General features: G+C 40.1%; 1 protein-coding gene across 2 annotated transcripts in view; it reads right to left on the bottom strand.

Moving 5' to 3' along the window:
• Positions 1–1185: 1185 nt before the first annotated feature.
• The window catches only part of LOC117496412 (GRAM domain-containing protein 2A-like), a 28786-nt gene continuing 14022 nt past the window's right edge, over positions 1186–15949 (bottom strand). The window contains exons 4-12 of one of the 2 annotated variants that reach the window (XM_034148073.1): positions 13396–13468; positions 10333–10436; positions 9825–9923; positions 9118–9189; positions 8967–9026; positions 8082–8235; positions 5393–5486; positions 3038–3139; positions 1186–2589 (exon numbers count right to left, since the gene is read on the bottom strand). In XM_034148073.1, coding sequence (XP_034003964.1) covers positions 2541–2589; positions 3038–3139; positions 5393–5486; positions 8082–8235; positions 8967–9026; positions 9118–9189; positions 9825–9923; positions 10333–10436; positions 13396–13468 — 807 coding nt within the window. In that variant the 3' untranslated portion in view covers positions 1186–2540. The remainder of the gene's footprint in view (positions 2590–3037; positions 3140–5392; positions 5487–8081; positions 8236–8966; positions 9027–9117; positions 9190–9824; positions 9924–10332; positions 10437–13395; positions 13469–15949) is intronic. The other variant, XM_034148074.1, reaches the window with a different exon arrangement.

Genomic DNA, 15949 nt, shown 5'->3' with positions numbered 1-15949 from the left:
CGTAGTTTCCCACAAAGCTCTTTATTTATTTCTCACAAACATCTCAAAGACTTGGCACTGAACATGTATTTGATAAAAATCCCTTAAACTGCAGGAGACGAAACTCAGGTCACAAAATAAAGTACATTTGATTGAATGAATATACTTTGTAATGAATGAGTGCTATTCCCGGTGTACTAACGATTTACATAGTATGTCTACGATGTATTTAATTTGGGCTTCTAAAGATACACTAAAAAACTGTTTGTGTAATAATTGTAATATTAAAAAAGTGCTTGACAGAAATATATATTACATAAGTAAACATAAAAAATAATCACGTGTGCCATTTACATTTTATATAGAATTAATTAAAAATCTAAATTATAATTAATTATATTTAAATGTATTATTCACAGTTTTTTGGGTATTAAATATATATATAATTCGTATTTATTATAAGTGGATTAGCAGTAATATATAATATAATTGATAAGAATTGGGAATGATTATTTTTTTAATATATTTGAAAACACTTGAAGTTAAGTTGGAATAAAGTGCATCTTTAAGAAGTGAAAAAAACATTGTACTTCGTTTTAAATACATTTATAGTACTTTAAATATTATAATGTATAGGACATGTATTTGGAGTTCACTTAAAAATATCATTTAATTTAAGTGGGAATAAAGTGCATTTTTAAAAAGCTTAATGCTAAATCTTTAGAAGCAATAATAATATATAATAAGCGAATTAGATAGATTGTTAGTACATTTGAAATAGCACTTGTAGTAATTCTGTGCACAGTAAGGATACTAAATATACTACATTTTTACAATGAGCAGTATTCAGTTTCTACGGAAGAGGATTAGGGACACATGGGAATTTTTCCAAAAATATATATAAAACATTTTTTCTAAAAGAAAATTGAAAAATAGTCAGAATTAAAAAAAGAATTCTCAGAATTACGATTTCATTTCAGAAGTCTTAGATTAATGTCAGAATTTTTCTAGGAATTATGCGATTTTCAAAAAATATATATAATACATTTTTATTCAGTATTCCGACTTTTAGGATAAAGTAAACATTCCGAGATTAAAATCAGACGTAAAAAAAAAAGTTCGTAATTCTGAGAAAAAATTGAGAATTCCGACTATTTTAAGAATTCTGAGAAAAAAAGTCAGAACTCTTCTCAGAATTGCGACATATTTAAAAAAAATACATTTTAACATTTTTTTCCAGAATTCTGAGATTAGAACAGAAATCTGAGGAAGACAATTCTTAAAAATGTTGTCATAAAAATCTCAGAATTCTGACTTTAATTTCAAAACTAAAAAAGAAAATCACATTTTTGGTCAAACCTCCCCAAAAGAATGACACCTGGCCCTGATCCTCTTCCTACATTTCACATTTAAGGAAACATTTATTCAACTTCAGCAGGAAAGGTTTCTCCACGAGATTAAAAACATTTTTGAAATAAAGGCAGCGATTCAACTCGAGTTTAAAACATTTGTTGATTTCATTCATAATGTTCTGTTTTTTTTACAGATGACTTTCTTATTTCTGGCACTTTGTAGGCTTTAAAAAGTATCTGTCTTTGAATAAAAACCGTTGTAAACTAATAACTTTACAACAAAGCAACATGTGTCCTGGATAACTTCAATTAAACTGAGTTTGATTACGAATATCAGATTCCTCCTTATTTTCTGCAGATTGTAAAATCAGTGACATCTTCAGCACACTTTTAATGGAATGATTTAAAGTGCTGTGATTGGATGTTTGATGGTGAAATGCATCTTGGGAGTAGAAGTTGGCTTTTTGTAGCTTTCACTTTAAGAGGTTCATGTCAATTAACAACAAAAAAAGAACATCTATGATAGAAAGTTTCTGTGAACTGACGAAAAGTGAAAGTAAAAAAAAAACGTACAATAAATACAATCTGAAGGAGAGGAGTAAACTACGACTCCCAGGGTGCATTGCAGCTAAAAACATCCAATCACAAAGCTTAAAAATCTGAACAGAAGTTAAACATCTCACTTATGTTTACAGTCTGCCTTTTAAAGGAATTCACTTTTGGATGCTGTGTTTTGAATTAGCACCTCTTGACTTAAATCCTTAGCAACAGCCGCTGAGGCTCATGGGAAATGTAGTTTCTTAGACCATTCAGCCATTTCCGAGATAATAATAAACATCGTTCATAATAAATTATTACAGCTGTTTTCACATCCAACAATGTCAGTATGAAAACCACACACACACACACACACACACACACACACACACACACACACACACACACACACACACACACACACACACACACACACACACACACACACACACACACACACACACACACACACACACACACACACACACACTTGATATTCTACATCTGTTATGTTACAGCATCTCTTCGTCCCTGAACCCTCGCGACCTCTATGTGACGTTTCTTTTGTAACCGGGTCGCAGCGGCGGGTACAGTCTTTGCTCAGCGTCGCCCTCTGATGGACGGACTACGTAAGTGCAGGTCTCTTCTTCCTCTCCCTGATTGGCTGCAGTGTCAGGTTCCTGTCCTCTGATTGGCCAGCCAGCAGGGCAGCTCTCCACACCTGAACAGGATTTAAAAAATATATATTTTCACAATTTATACATTTTTATTTTAAACGTACATTCACATATCTTTACATAATGATGTGTTTCTCATTTATAGCATTGTAACAGTGCCTATGTAGTTTATAATGAAAAGAACAATGAGTATAATTGGAGAGAAAAAAGTCTTGTTTTCTTTTTTGTTTGGATAGAAAATAGGAACAATTTGAGAAAAAAAGTTATAATTCAATAAGTCATTAATAAAAGTCATTTATTTGTAGGAAAAACAAATTAAACAATTGAAAAAAAAGGCGTAATATTTGGATAAATGTTATTGCCATAATACTTTTAGAAAAAAACTGTGTGTGTGTGTGTGTGTGTGTGTGTGTGTGTGTGTGTGTGTGTGTGTGTGTGTGTGTGTGTGTGTGTGTGTGTGTGTGTGTGTGTGTGTGTGTGTGTGTGTGTGACCTCTCTCTCAGGGGGGTCTGGCTGCTCAGGAAGCTCAGCTGCTGCTCCAGACGACAGACTCTGAAAGCCAGATAGCAGGAAGACAAAACCAGCAGGAAGACTCTGAGAGGGGAACAAATACTATATTATGACTTATTATCACATTTAACATCATTCTATATTATTACTATATTATGACTTATTAAAACATTTGATCAGTCATAAGAGACTGACTTTTTTCTACGAAATAATAAACAATGATTTCATTATGATTTATTACAACATACTATGACTTTTTACGTTTTTATTGTATAATTGTATGACTTTTTATGACTTATTACGACATACTATTCTACGACTTGTTGTGACTTATTACAACATAATATACTATGACTTTTTATGACTTATTACGACTTTTTATGACTTATTACAACATTATATAATATGATTTTTTACGTTTTTATGGTATAGTTTTATGACTTTTTATGACTTATTGCAACATATTATATTATGAATTTGTATGACTTATTACGACATACTATTCTATGACTTTTTATGACTTATTACGACATACTATTCTATGACTTTTTATGACTTATTACGACATACTATTCTATGAATTTGTATGGCTTATTACGACATACTATTCTATGAATTTGTATGACTTATTACGACATACTATTCTATGAATTTGTATGACTTATTACACCATACTATTCTATGAATTTGTATGACTTATTACAACATACTATACTATGACTTTGTATGACTTTTGAAGACATAGTATACTATAACTTTTTATGATTCATTACAACATACTTTACTATGAATGTATTCAACATACTGATAATATTTTACGACGTACCTTTAATTTTTCTAGGTGAAACTATAAGATGACTTTTTATAACACTGAACATCATAGACCTTTCCAAAAAATATTTTACATTGTACTATCCCAGGACTTTTTAGGAAATAAAATGTAAAAGTATGTCATAAGAAAATATTTTTATTAAATCATAGTATGTCATAAGAAAAGTTCATTTTATATTATGCTATAAATAAAGGTCTCACAAAATGAATTGTATGGTATGTTATGGAAGCGTGATTGTCCATGTAATGCATGTGGAATCTATGCAACCAGCAGGGGGCAGCAGAGACCAACACAACACACACTTCAATCTGAATCTACAGACTGCCCTGAACACACCTAGCAGTTCATCATCCTCTCTGAACTATCTTAGAGAGTACTGATTGTTTTACTGTGAGGTATTTCTGGATTACTGGCAGGATTACAGAGACATTAAAAACCTTAAAAGAGCCACTATAAGCTATTTTTAGGTTTTTAATGTCACTGTAATCCTGTGACATTTGTTGTAAAGGATCAGATGTTATATTTTCTCTGTAAGCTGTACTGTTCTGTTAATACTTTAAATCTCTATGCCTACTGCCTGAATCTGCTTTATTAAATATTTATTTCTTTTTTTACACGTGGCCCAAATCATATTCTTAAAAAAACTCTCAGAATCCTGATTTATTTTCCCTTTCCTTTTTTTTAATCAAAAATCTAAAAGTTTTATAAAAGTTCAGACTTTTTTTCACAAAATCCAAAAATGTTCTCGCAAATCTCACTTTTTTCTAATTCCTGAGTATTTATATAATTCTAACTACTTTTTCAGAATTCTCGCTTTTTTACAAAAATCTAAGTTTTTATAAAAATGTGGACTTTTATCAAAATGTTCGACTATTTTTTCTACATTTTATTTTTTTCCTCGAAAATATAACTATTTCTCGACAATGTCAATTCTTGAGTTTTTATAAAATGCTCACTTCTTATAAAACTGAGTGGATGAGCTTTTCTGTCTCTGTAAGCTGTTCTGTTCTCTAATTCTTAAAGTCTGAATCTCTCTCTGTTCTGCCTGAATCTGCTTCATGGTTTTCACTTTCTTTGCTTCATTTGTTCTGTTTTTAATTCAGCAGGTGAACCTATTTGTTCATAAAACAGTGTGTGTGAGCTTGTGTGTATGAAACTAAAACAGAGCATTTCCTGTCAGATCAGATGTCACTTCTGCTTTTTTAAACTGTAGTTGGTGCTCATGTGTTTCAGTGTTAGACTACTGACTGAATCTGCGGAATAAAAGGCAGGTTTTCCTTTTGAAAAAATCATTTCTGATCCTAAATATCTTTCTTTTCTAAGGTCACGTTGTTCTGTTGTCTTACGCAATACTCAACAACATCTTATTGATATTTTCTCTTGTTTTTATTTGCATTGCATTTGATATTGAGGTTAAATGACTTTTATCTGATACTCAGATTAGGTTACTGATTCATTCACAGGTAACTAGTAGTGGTAATGGATTAGATTAAAGTGGGACTCACAGCAGGACGAAGAGCTTGAGCAGCTGGTACTCTGATTGGCCCAGTTCAGGGACTGGTTCTGTCAGCAGGGTCTTCTCCGTCTCCAAACTGCTGTCTGCAGAAACAACGGGAACGTTACTGAAGAGTCAGGGAACGTTACTGAAGAGTCAGGGAACGTTACTGAAGAGTCAGGGAACGTTACTGAAGAGTCAGGGAACGTTACTGAAGAGTGAGGGGACGTTACTGAAGAGTCAGGGGACGTTACTGAAGAGTGAGGGAACGTTACTGAAGAGTGAGGGGACGTTACTGAAGAGTCAGGGGACGTTACTGAAGAGTGAGGGAACGTTACTGAAGAGTGAGGGAACGTTACTGAAGAGTGAGGGAACGTTACTGAAGAGTCAGGGAACGTTACTGAATCAGGGAACGTTACTGAAGAGTGAGGGAACGTTACTGAATCAGGGGACGTTACTGAAGAGTGAGGGAACGTTACTGAAGAGTGAGGGAACGTTACTGAAGAGTGAGGGAACGTTACTGAAGAGTCAGGGAACGTTACTGAAGAGTGAGGGAACGTTACTGAAGGGTCAGGGGACGTTACTGAAGAGTGAGGGAACGTTACTGAAGAGTGAGGGAACGTTACTGAAGAGTGAGGGAACGTTACTGAAGAGTCAGGGAACGTTACTGAAGAGTCAGGGAACGTTACTGAATCAGGGAACGTTACTGAAGAGTCAGGGAACGTTACTGAAGAGTGAGGGAACGTTACTGAAGGGTCAGGGAACGTTACTGAAGAGTCAGGGAACGTTACTGAAGAGTGAGGGAACGTTACTGAAGAGTGAGGGAACGTTACTGAAGAGTGAGGGAACGTTACTGAAGAGTGAGGGAACGTTACTGAAGAGTGAGGGAACGTTACTGAAGAGTCAGGGAACGTTACTGAAGAGTGAGGGAACGTTACTGAAGAGTGAGGGAACGTTACTGAAGAGTGAGAGAACGTTACTGAAGAGTGAGGGAACGTTACTGAAGAGTGAGGGGACGTTACTGAAGAGTCAGGGGACGTTACTGAAGAGTGAGGGAACGTTACTGAAGAGTGAGGGAACGTTACTGAAGAGTGAGGGAACGTTACTGAAGAGTGAGGGAACGTTACTGAAGAGTCAGGGAACGTTACTGAATCAGGGAACGTTACTGAAGAGTCAGGGAACGTTACTGAAGAGTGAGGGAACGTTACTGAAGGGTCAGGGAACGTTACTGAAGAGTGAGGGAACGTTACTGAAGAGTGAGGGAACGTTACTGAAGAGTCAGGGAACGTTACTGAAGAGTCAGGGAACGTTACTAAAGAGTGAGGGAACGTTACTGAAGAGTGAGGGAACGTTACTGAAGAGTGAGGGAACGTTACTGAAGAGTCAGGGAACGTTACTGAAGAGTGAGGGAACGTTACTGAAGGGTCAGGGAACGTTACTGAAGAGTCAGGGAACGTTACTGAATCAGGGAACGTTACTGAAGAGTCAGGGAACGTTACTGAAGAGTGAGGGAACGTTACTGAAGGGTCAGGGAACGTTACTGAAGAGTCAGGGAACGTTACTGAAGAGTGAGGGAACGTTACTGAAGAGTGAGGGAACGTTACTGAAGAGTGAGGGAACGTTACTGAAGAGTGAGGGAACGTTACTGAAGAGTGAGGGAACGTTACTGAAGAGTGAGGGAACGTTACTGAAGAGTGAGGGAACGTTACTGAAGAGTGAGGGAACGTTACTGAAGAGTGAGGGAACGTTACTGAAGAGTCAGGGAACGTTACTGAAGAGTGAGGGAACGTTACTGAAGAGTGAGGGAACGTTACTGAAGAGTGAGGGAACGTTACTGAAGAGTGAGGGAACGTTACTGAAGAGTGAGGGAACGTTACTGAAGAGTCAGGGAACGTTACTGAAGAGTGAGGGAACGTTACTGAAGAGTGAGGGAACGTTACTGAAGAGTCAGGGAACGTTACTGAAGAGTGAGGGGACGTTACTGAAGAGTGAGGGAACGTTACTGAAGAGTCAGGGAACGTTACTGAAGAGTGAGGGAACGTTACTGAAGAGTCAGGGAACGTTACTGAAGAGTGAGGGGACGTTACTGAAGAGTGAGGGGACGTTACTGAAGAGTCAGGGAACGTTACTGAAGAGTGAGGGAACGTTACTGAAGAGTGAGGGAACGTTACTGAAGAGTGAGGGAACGTTACTGAAGAGTGAGGGAACGTTACTGAAGAGTGAGGGAACGTTACTGAAGAGTGAGGGAACGTTACTGAAGAGTCAGGGAACGTTACTGAAGAGTGAGGGAACGTTACTGAAGAGTCAGGGAACGTTACTGAAGAGTCAGGGAACGTTACTGAAGAGTGAGGGAACGTTACTGAAGAGTCAGGGAACGTTACTGAAGAGTCAGGGAACGTTACTGAAGAGTGAGGGAACGTTACTGAAGAGTCAGGGAACGTTACTGAAGAGTGAGGGGACGTTACTGAAGAGTGAGGGAACGTTACTGAAGAGTGAGGGAACGTTACTGAAGAGTCAGGGGACGTTACTGAAGAGTCAGGGAACGTTACTGAAGAGTCAGGGGACGTTACTGAAGAGTCCAAAGGACTACAAAGAGACTCAAAATGTCTACACAAAGACTCAAAAGGAGTACAAACTGACACAAAGAGACTCAAAAGGACTTCAAAGACAATCAAAAGGAAAACACACACAGGTTGTACCTGTGAGTGTGTGTGTGCTGAAGGGTGTGTCGGCCACGAGGCTCGGGGAGGAGTTTCCCAACAGGTCGGGCAGCGAGGAGGAGACGGCGGGAAGAGAAGGCTTCCTCCTCCACTTCAACACCTCGGGAAACTCGTCCTGAAGACAGGAGACAGACTGTCAACACCGAGACAAAAACACACATTTCATCATTAAAAATCCACCGTGAATGAAGCTCATCAAGCTAGAAGCTAAACGTGAGGGGGTCAAACTCAAGGACTTCATTTAAAGAATAAATTACGTTTATTATACGGTTACAGAAGCACGTGGACCATGAACTACATGTCCCACAATGCATCTCATTTTGTGACACTGAAGAGACTTGCAATTATTTGCCCTAGACTTCTGCTTTCAGACGTAGTTAATTAGACTCAAAATAACTACAAAGAGACTCAAAAGGACTTCAAAGAGACTCAAAAGGACTTCAAAGAGACTCAAAAGGACTACAAAGAGACTCAAAAGGACTTCAAAGAGACTCAAAAGGACTTCAAAGAGACTCAAAAGGACTACAAAGAGACTCAAAAGGACTACAAAGAGACTCAAAAGGACTTCAAAGAGACTCAAAAGGACTAAAAAAAACAGAATTTTGAGAAAAAATTCAGAATTTTGAGATTTTGGAAAAAAATTCAGAATTTTGAGATTTGGGGAAAAAGTCCGAATTTTGGAGATTTTGAGAAAAATACCAACAAATTCTCTTTTTTTGTTTTGACTACTTCCATTCTTGAAAGGATAATAAATACATGGATCCTGAGATTGAAGCTCAAGCCGGTGACCAGTGAGAGTTTTCCAACACATTATTATGCAACTTAATTGAATATAGAGTGAATCTGTGTATTAAATAACGTCACCATGGACAGAGAGCTGGGCTCCTCCAGGTATTGCTTCAGACTCAGAATCTTCCCGTTCACCTGCAGCCAGAGAAACAGGAAGTCAGGAAGAAAACTGCTAAATATTCTGAAATTAATGAACAAATATAAAACAACTTGTAATGTTCCTGACCTGCAGGTGAGTGCAGATCCTCCGCAGGACGTCGTACACGCTGTCTCTGGACAGCAGCGACACAAACACGTACTGTAATCATAATCATAATATTAATAGTTTAAAGCTCTGTGATTGGATGATTGATGGTGAAATGCATCTTGGGAGTTGTAGATTGCTTGCTGTAGCATTCACTTTAAAAGGTTCATGTCAATTAACAACAAAAAAATAACATCTATGATAGAAAGTTTCTGTGAACTGACGAAAAGTAAGAAAGAAAACTGTGGACATAAAATCTGAAGGAGAGAAGTAAACTACGACTCCCAGGGTGCATTGCAGCTAAAAATAGATCCAATCACAAAGCTTCAAATTCTTAACAGAAGTTAAACATCTGATTAATTTTACAGTCTGCATTTAAAAGGAATTCACTTTTGGATGTTCTGATTTGAATGAGCTCCTCTGACTTAAATCCATTTCTGAGAAATAAACATCATCCATAAAACATCACACACACACACACACACACACACACACACACACACACACACACACACACACACCACACACACACACACACACACACACACACACACACACACACACACACACACACACACACACCACACACACACACACACACACACACACACACACACACACACACACACACACACACACACACACACACACACACACACACACACACACACACACACACACACACACACCTTCTGAGCCGTATCCATGGTGATAGCCAGGCCGTTGGGCACCAGGCCGGCTGTCTTGTGTTTCTTCACCAGACGCACCGACACCACGGGGATACACACCTGCAGGGACAGGGAACACACGCTTTATGGTGAAGGGCAGAGCAAACACTTTCTGTCTCTGCAGGGGTGCAAAGTAACTAAGTACATTTGCTCACTTTACAAAGATATGAGGTCGTGTTTTCATTAATTGAGCATGTCTTTGTTCTGCTACTTTATAATACCACTACTGCACATCATATTAGAGGTACATATCAATATATAGAGTACCTTTTCCTCTTGTACATTTCCACATATAAGTACTTTTACTTTAACTGTCTCTCTCCTATTTGTGTGATAACAATCCTAGTATTTTTTTAACAGGAAGTTTTTCTTAACCTCAACGTGTTTTTGAGCTCTAACGAGTTTCAGGAAGAAGCTTATTTAAAGTTATTTTAAATGTGAAAAAAAGAGTCTTTGAATCTCCTCTCACCTTGATGTCTTTCCCGAACAGGTTAGCGTAGAAACACAGCCAGTTTCTGGAGATGTAGAGACGACCCTGCAGTAGGATGTCCCGCAACAACGCACACGAATACACTGCAGAGTGAACAGGTGATGAACAGGTGATGAACAGGTGATGAACAGGTGATGAACAGGTGATGAACAGGTGGTGAACAGGTGGTGAACAGGTGGTGAACAGGTGGTGAACAGGTGGTGAACAGGTGGTGAACAGGTGGTGAACAGGTGATGAGCAGGTGATGAGCAGGTGGTGAACAGGTGGTGAACAGGTGGTGAACAGGTGGTGAACAGGTGATGAACAGGTGATTAACAGGTGATGAGCAGGTGATGAGCAGGTGATGAGCAGGTGATGAGCAGGTGATGAGCAGGTGATGAGCAGGTGATGAGCAGGTGATGAACAGGTGGTGAACAGGTGGTGAACAGGTGGTGAACAGGTGGTGAACAGGTGGTGAACAGGTGGTGAACAGGTGGTGAACAGGTGATGGACAGGTGATGGACAGGTGATGAACAGGTGATGAACAGGTGATGAACAGGTGATGAACATGTGATGAACATGTGATGAACATGTGATGAACATGTGATGAACATGTGATGAACATGTGATGAACATGTGATGAACAGGTGATGAACAGGTGATGAACAGGTGATGAACAGGTGATGAACAGGTGATGAACAGGTGATGAACAGGTGATAAACATGTGATGAGCAGGTGGTGAACAGGTGGTGAACAGGTGATGAACAGGTGATGAACAGGTGATGAACAGGTGATGAACAGGTGATGAACAGGTGATGAACAGGTGATGAACAGGTGATAAACATGTGATGAACAGGTGATGAACAGGTGATGAACAGCTGATGAACAGCTGATGAACAGGCGATGAACAGGCGGTGAACAGGCGATGAGCAGGCGATGAACAGGCGGTGAACAGGCGATGAACAGGCGAAGAACAGGCGATGAACAGGTGATGAACAGGTGATGATGAACAGGTGATGAACAGGTGATAGACATGTGATGAACAGGTGATGATGAACAGGTGATGAACAGGTGATGAACAGGTGATGAACAGGTGATGAACAACAGGTGATGAACAGGTGATGAACAGGTGATGATGAACAGGTGATGATGAACAGGTGATGGACAGGTGATGAACAGGTGATGAACAGGTGATGAACAGGTGAAGAACAGGTGATGAACAGGTGATGAACAGGTGATGAACAGGTGATGAATAGGTGATGAACAGGTGATGAACAGGTGATGAACAGGTGATGAACAGGTGATGAACAGGGGATGAACAGGTGATGATCAGGTGATGATCAGGTGATGAACAGGTGATGAACAGGTGATGATCAGGTGATGATCAGGTGATGAACAGGTGATGAACAGGTGGTGAACAGGTGATGATCAGGTGATGATCAGGTGATGAACAGGTGAAGAACAGGTGATGAACAGGTGATGAACAGGTGATGAACAGGTGAAGAACAGGTGATGAACAGGTGATGAACAGGTGATGAACAGGTGATGAACAGGTGATGGACAGGTGATGGACAGGTGATGAACAGGTGATGAACAGGTGATGGACAGGTGATGAACAGGTGATGATGAACAGGTGATGAACAGGTGATGAACAGGTGATGAACAGGTGATGAACAGGTGATGAACAGGTGATGAACAGGTGATGGACAGGTGATGAACAGGTGATGGACAGGTGATGAACAGGTGATGATGAACAGGTGATGATGAACAGGTGATGATGAACAGGTGATGATGAACAGGTGATGATGAACAGGTGATGAACAGGTGATGAACAGGTGATGATGAACAGGTGATGATGAACAGGTGATGATGAACAGGTGATGAACAGGTGATGATGAACAGGTGATGAACAGGTGAAGAACAGGTGATGAACAGGTGATGAACAGGTGATGAACAGGTGAAGAACAGGTGAAGAACAGGTGATGATGAACAGGTGATGAACAGGTGATGAACAGGTGATGATGAACAGGTGATGAACAGATGATGAACAGGTGATGATGAACAGGTGATGAACAGGTGATGAACAGGTGATGAACAGGTGATGATGAACAGGTGATGAACAGGTGATGAACAGGTGATGAACAGGTGATGAATGAACAGGTGATGAACAGGTGATGAACAGGTGATGATGAACAGGTGATGATGAACAGGTGATGAACAGGTGATGAACAGGTGATGATGAACAGGTGATGAACAGGTGAAGAACAGGTGATGAACAGGTGATGAACAGGTGATGAACAGGTGATGAACAGGTGATGATGAACAGGTGATGATGAACAGGTGATGATGAACAGGTGATGATGAACAGGTGATGAACAGGTGATGAACAGGTGATGATGAACAGGTGATGAACAGGTGAAGAACAGGTGATGGACAGGTGATGAACAGGTGAAGAACAGGTGATGATGAACAGGTGATGAACAGGTGATGAACAGGTGATGATGAACAGGTGATGAACAGGTGATGAACAGGTGATGAACAGGTGATGAACAGGTGATGAATGAACAGGTGATGATGAACAGGTGATGATGAACAGGTGATGATGAACAGGTGATGAAGAACAGGTGATGAACAGGTGATGAACAGGTGAAGAACAGGTGATGATGAACAGGTGATGAACAGGTGATGAACAGGTGATGATGAACAGGTGATGATGAACAGGTGATGATGAACAGGTGATGAACAGGTGATGAACAGGTGATGAACAGGTGAAGAACAGGTGATGATGAACAGGTGATGAACAGGTGATGAACAGGTGAAGAACAGGTGATGATGAACAGGTGATGAACAGGTGATGAACAGGTGATGATGAACAGGTGATGATGAACAGGTGATGATGAACAGGTGATGAAGAACAAGTGATGAACAGGTGATGAACAGGTGATGAACAGGTGATGAACAGGTGATGAACAGGTGATGAACAGGTGATGAACAGGTGATGAACAGGTGATGAACAGGTGATGAACAGGTGATAGACAGGTGATGAATGAGCAGGTGTCTCACCCTTCATGAGGATCTCCTCTTTGGGGACGGTCTGGAACAGTTTGTGGTACTGAGAGTTGTACTTGCTGACAGTCTGTGGAGAAAACACGAGAGAGAAAGTTATTAAATACAGAATCAAATGTTGTTTCTCAAGAAAAACAAGCTGTCGAAAAACTTTGAATATATTTCCTTTTTTCAGGAGTCTGACTTTAGGACTTTTAAGGCTTCATTATTTGAATATCTTACAAGTATTACAGGTAGTATTACAGGTAGTACTACAGGTAGTATTACAGGTAGTACTACAGGTAGTACTACAGGTAGTACTACAGGTAGTACTACAGGTAGTATTACGGGTAGTACTACAGGTAGTATTACGGGTAGTACTACAGGTAGTACACCAGGTAGTACTTGTGCTGAAGGATCTGAGTACTGCTGCACAGAGCTTTGTTTTGTCTGCTGCTTCGTGGGTCATGGGCTGGGTTTCACTTCTCTTATTTTTCATTTCCTCGCTCTCGGTCTCGGTATCACCGGAAGTTGATTTGTCTGCGCCATCTTGAGTAGCGTCCCAATGGCCTTATTTCTGCCGGAGGAGCGAGGAGCGAGGAGCGAGGAGCGAGGAGCGAGGAGCGATAATGGAGGAGCGAGGAGCGATAACGGAGGAGCAATAACCGAGGAACCACCAGACCACCCTCCGGTGAAATCCTCAGCCACTCGCCCCGCCCCCCTTACTGTGTATCGCTCACTGATTGGACGATGCAGCGCATGCACTGATCTGATGCTTCTTGACATGAGAGCAGTTTCCCAGCGGAGTGAAGAAAACACATGAAACTCACGGGACTCACTCCTCAGTTCATACCGTGTTCTGTTTCAATGAATGCATCATTCAGTTACAAATATGTGATATATCTGAACAACAAAGTGGACAAAAATCCTTTTATTCATTTATTGGAAACATTTTCGTGATCGCTTTTTTCGTTTTACATTTTCATTTATTGTCATTTCCATTCAGTCAGTCATTAAGTGCTATTTAACATGTTAATGTGCTACATATCCACACAAACAGACAAAGTGTGCAATCCAATGAATGTTAATCTAACTGGGTTTTGATAGATAACATATCTCTCTTTCTTCTCTCAATTATTTTATTTATATTGTGCACTCTAATCAATATTAATCTAACTATTGTTCGTTTATACATTTTAAGAATGGCGTTTATCTTTTTTGAGAATGAGTTCTTATTTTATTTTATTTATTTGGGTCTACAACAGATGATACAAATGTGTGTGTCAGTAAATGTGTACTAACAGAGGCGGGGGTGTTTGTGAAAATAACGGGGACAGAGCTGCTGTCAGACGATCAGCTGTGCGGCGTCATCACAAACGGACGTCGCTTCACGTGACGCTCCGGAGGAAAGGACTGTGGGTGTTTCTCAATGTCGAGTAAAGCTGCTCCAGAGCCACTATTTCAAGCATACTACGTCATCGAGTGCCGCCGAAGTACTGTTCCAATCTCCAGCATACTTGGAAATCTACCGAGCCCGGCGTACTCCGTTTGGAGAAATATCGAGGCTGCACATGAGTAGACTCCGCGGTCTTAAAATCCCCACAATGCTTTGCGCACGGACCAATTTCCCCAAATCTGTGGCGGAAGATGTAAGAGGCGGGGCCTCTCATATGACGCACACCTGCACACTTGCTAGCGTGTTCCACACTTCGTTTTCCGAATGCCAGGAAGGATTCTTGACTTGCTTCTGAAGCGAGGTGCTCGGCAGACATGTGCTACCAAGCAAGCGTACTCGCCCTGTCACTACCCGATCTGTACTGCGCATGTGCGAGATGGTCCACCATATTGGACAACTACATACGGCAACTCTAATAGGACACTTGACACAGTGGCTTTTGGCAAAGCAGAAAAAGAACCGAGAGAGATTATTGTTATTACAACGTGACTTCACTATTATTTAACAACTCTTTTTATTGGGTTCTTTTATTTGGGGTTAAGTACATTGTCAGAATAAGTGAGACATGGATTTAACTTCTGTTAGACAGCTATATGCCATACATTTTTGCATACATTCACAGTAAATATTTATTCAGTATGATAGCTGTCTAACAGAAGTTAAATCCATGTCTCACTTATTCTGACAATGTACTTAACCCCAAATAAAACAACCCAATAAAAAGAGTTGTTAAATAATAGTGAAGTCACGTTGTAATAACAATAATCTCTCTCGGTTCTTTTTCTGCTTTGCCAAAAGCCACTGTGTCAAGTGTCCTATTAGAGTTGCCGTATGTAGTTGTCCAGTATGGCGGACCATCTCGCACATGCGCAGTACAGATCGGGCAGGGGGACAGATCGGGTAGTGACAAGGACGTCCCATTGCTCTTAAAACTCATTTCCCTGCTTCTCGTGGTTTCCTTGCGTCTCTCCATGCTTCCCTGGTGGGAGGGACTAAACGCAGGGAAACGAGTGAGGGACGCAAGGAATCCATTTAACCGAAGTGAAACGCAGCCACGGTGTGAATACACCTGTCTTTATTCTCTGAGACTTCCTGTTTCCTGTTTCCTGTTTCCCG

The sequence above is a fragment of the Trematomus bernacchii genome, unplaced genomic scaffold, assembly GCF_902827165.1.
Source record: "Trematomus bernacchii unplaced genomic scaffold, fTreBer1.1, whole genome shotgun sequence".
Classification (NCBI taxonomy): Eukaryota; Metazoa; Chordata; class Actinopteri; order Perciformes; family Nototheniidae; genus Trematomus; species Trematomus bernacchii.
The sequence above is the reverse complement of the archived record's forward strand: the minus strand, read 5'-3'. Positions and strand labels throughout refer to the sequence as shown.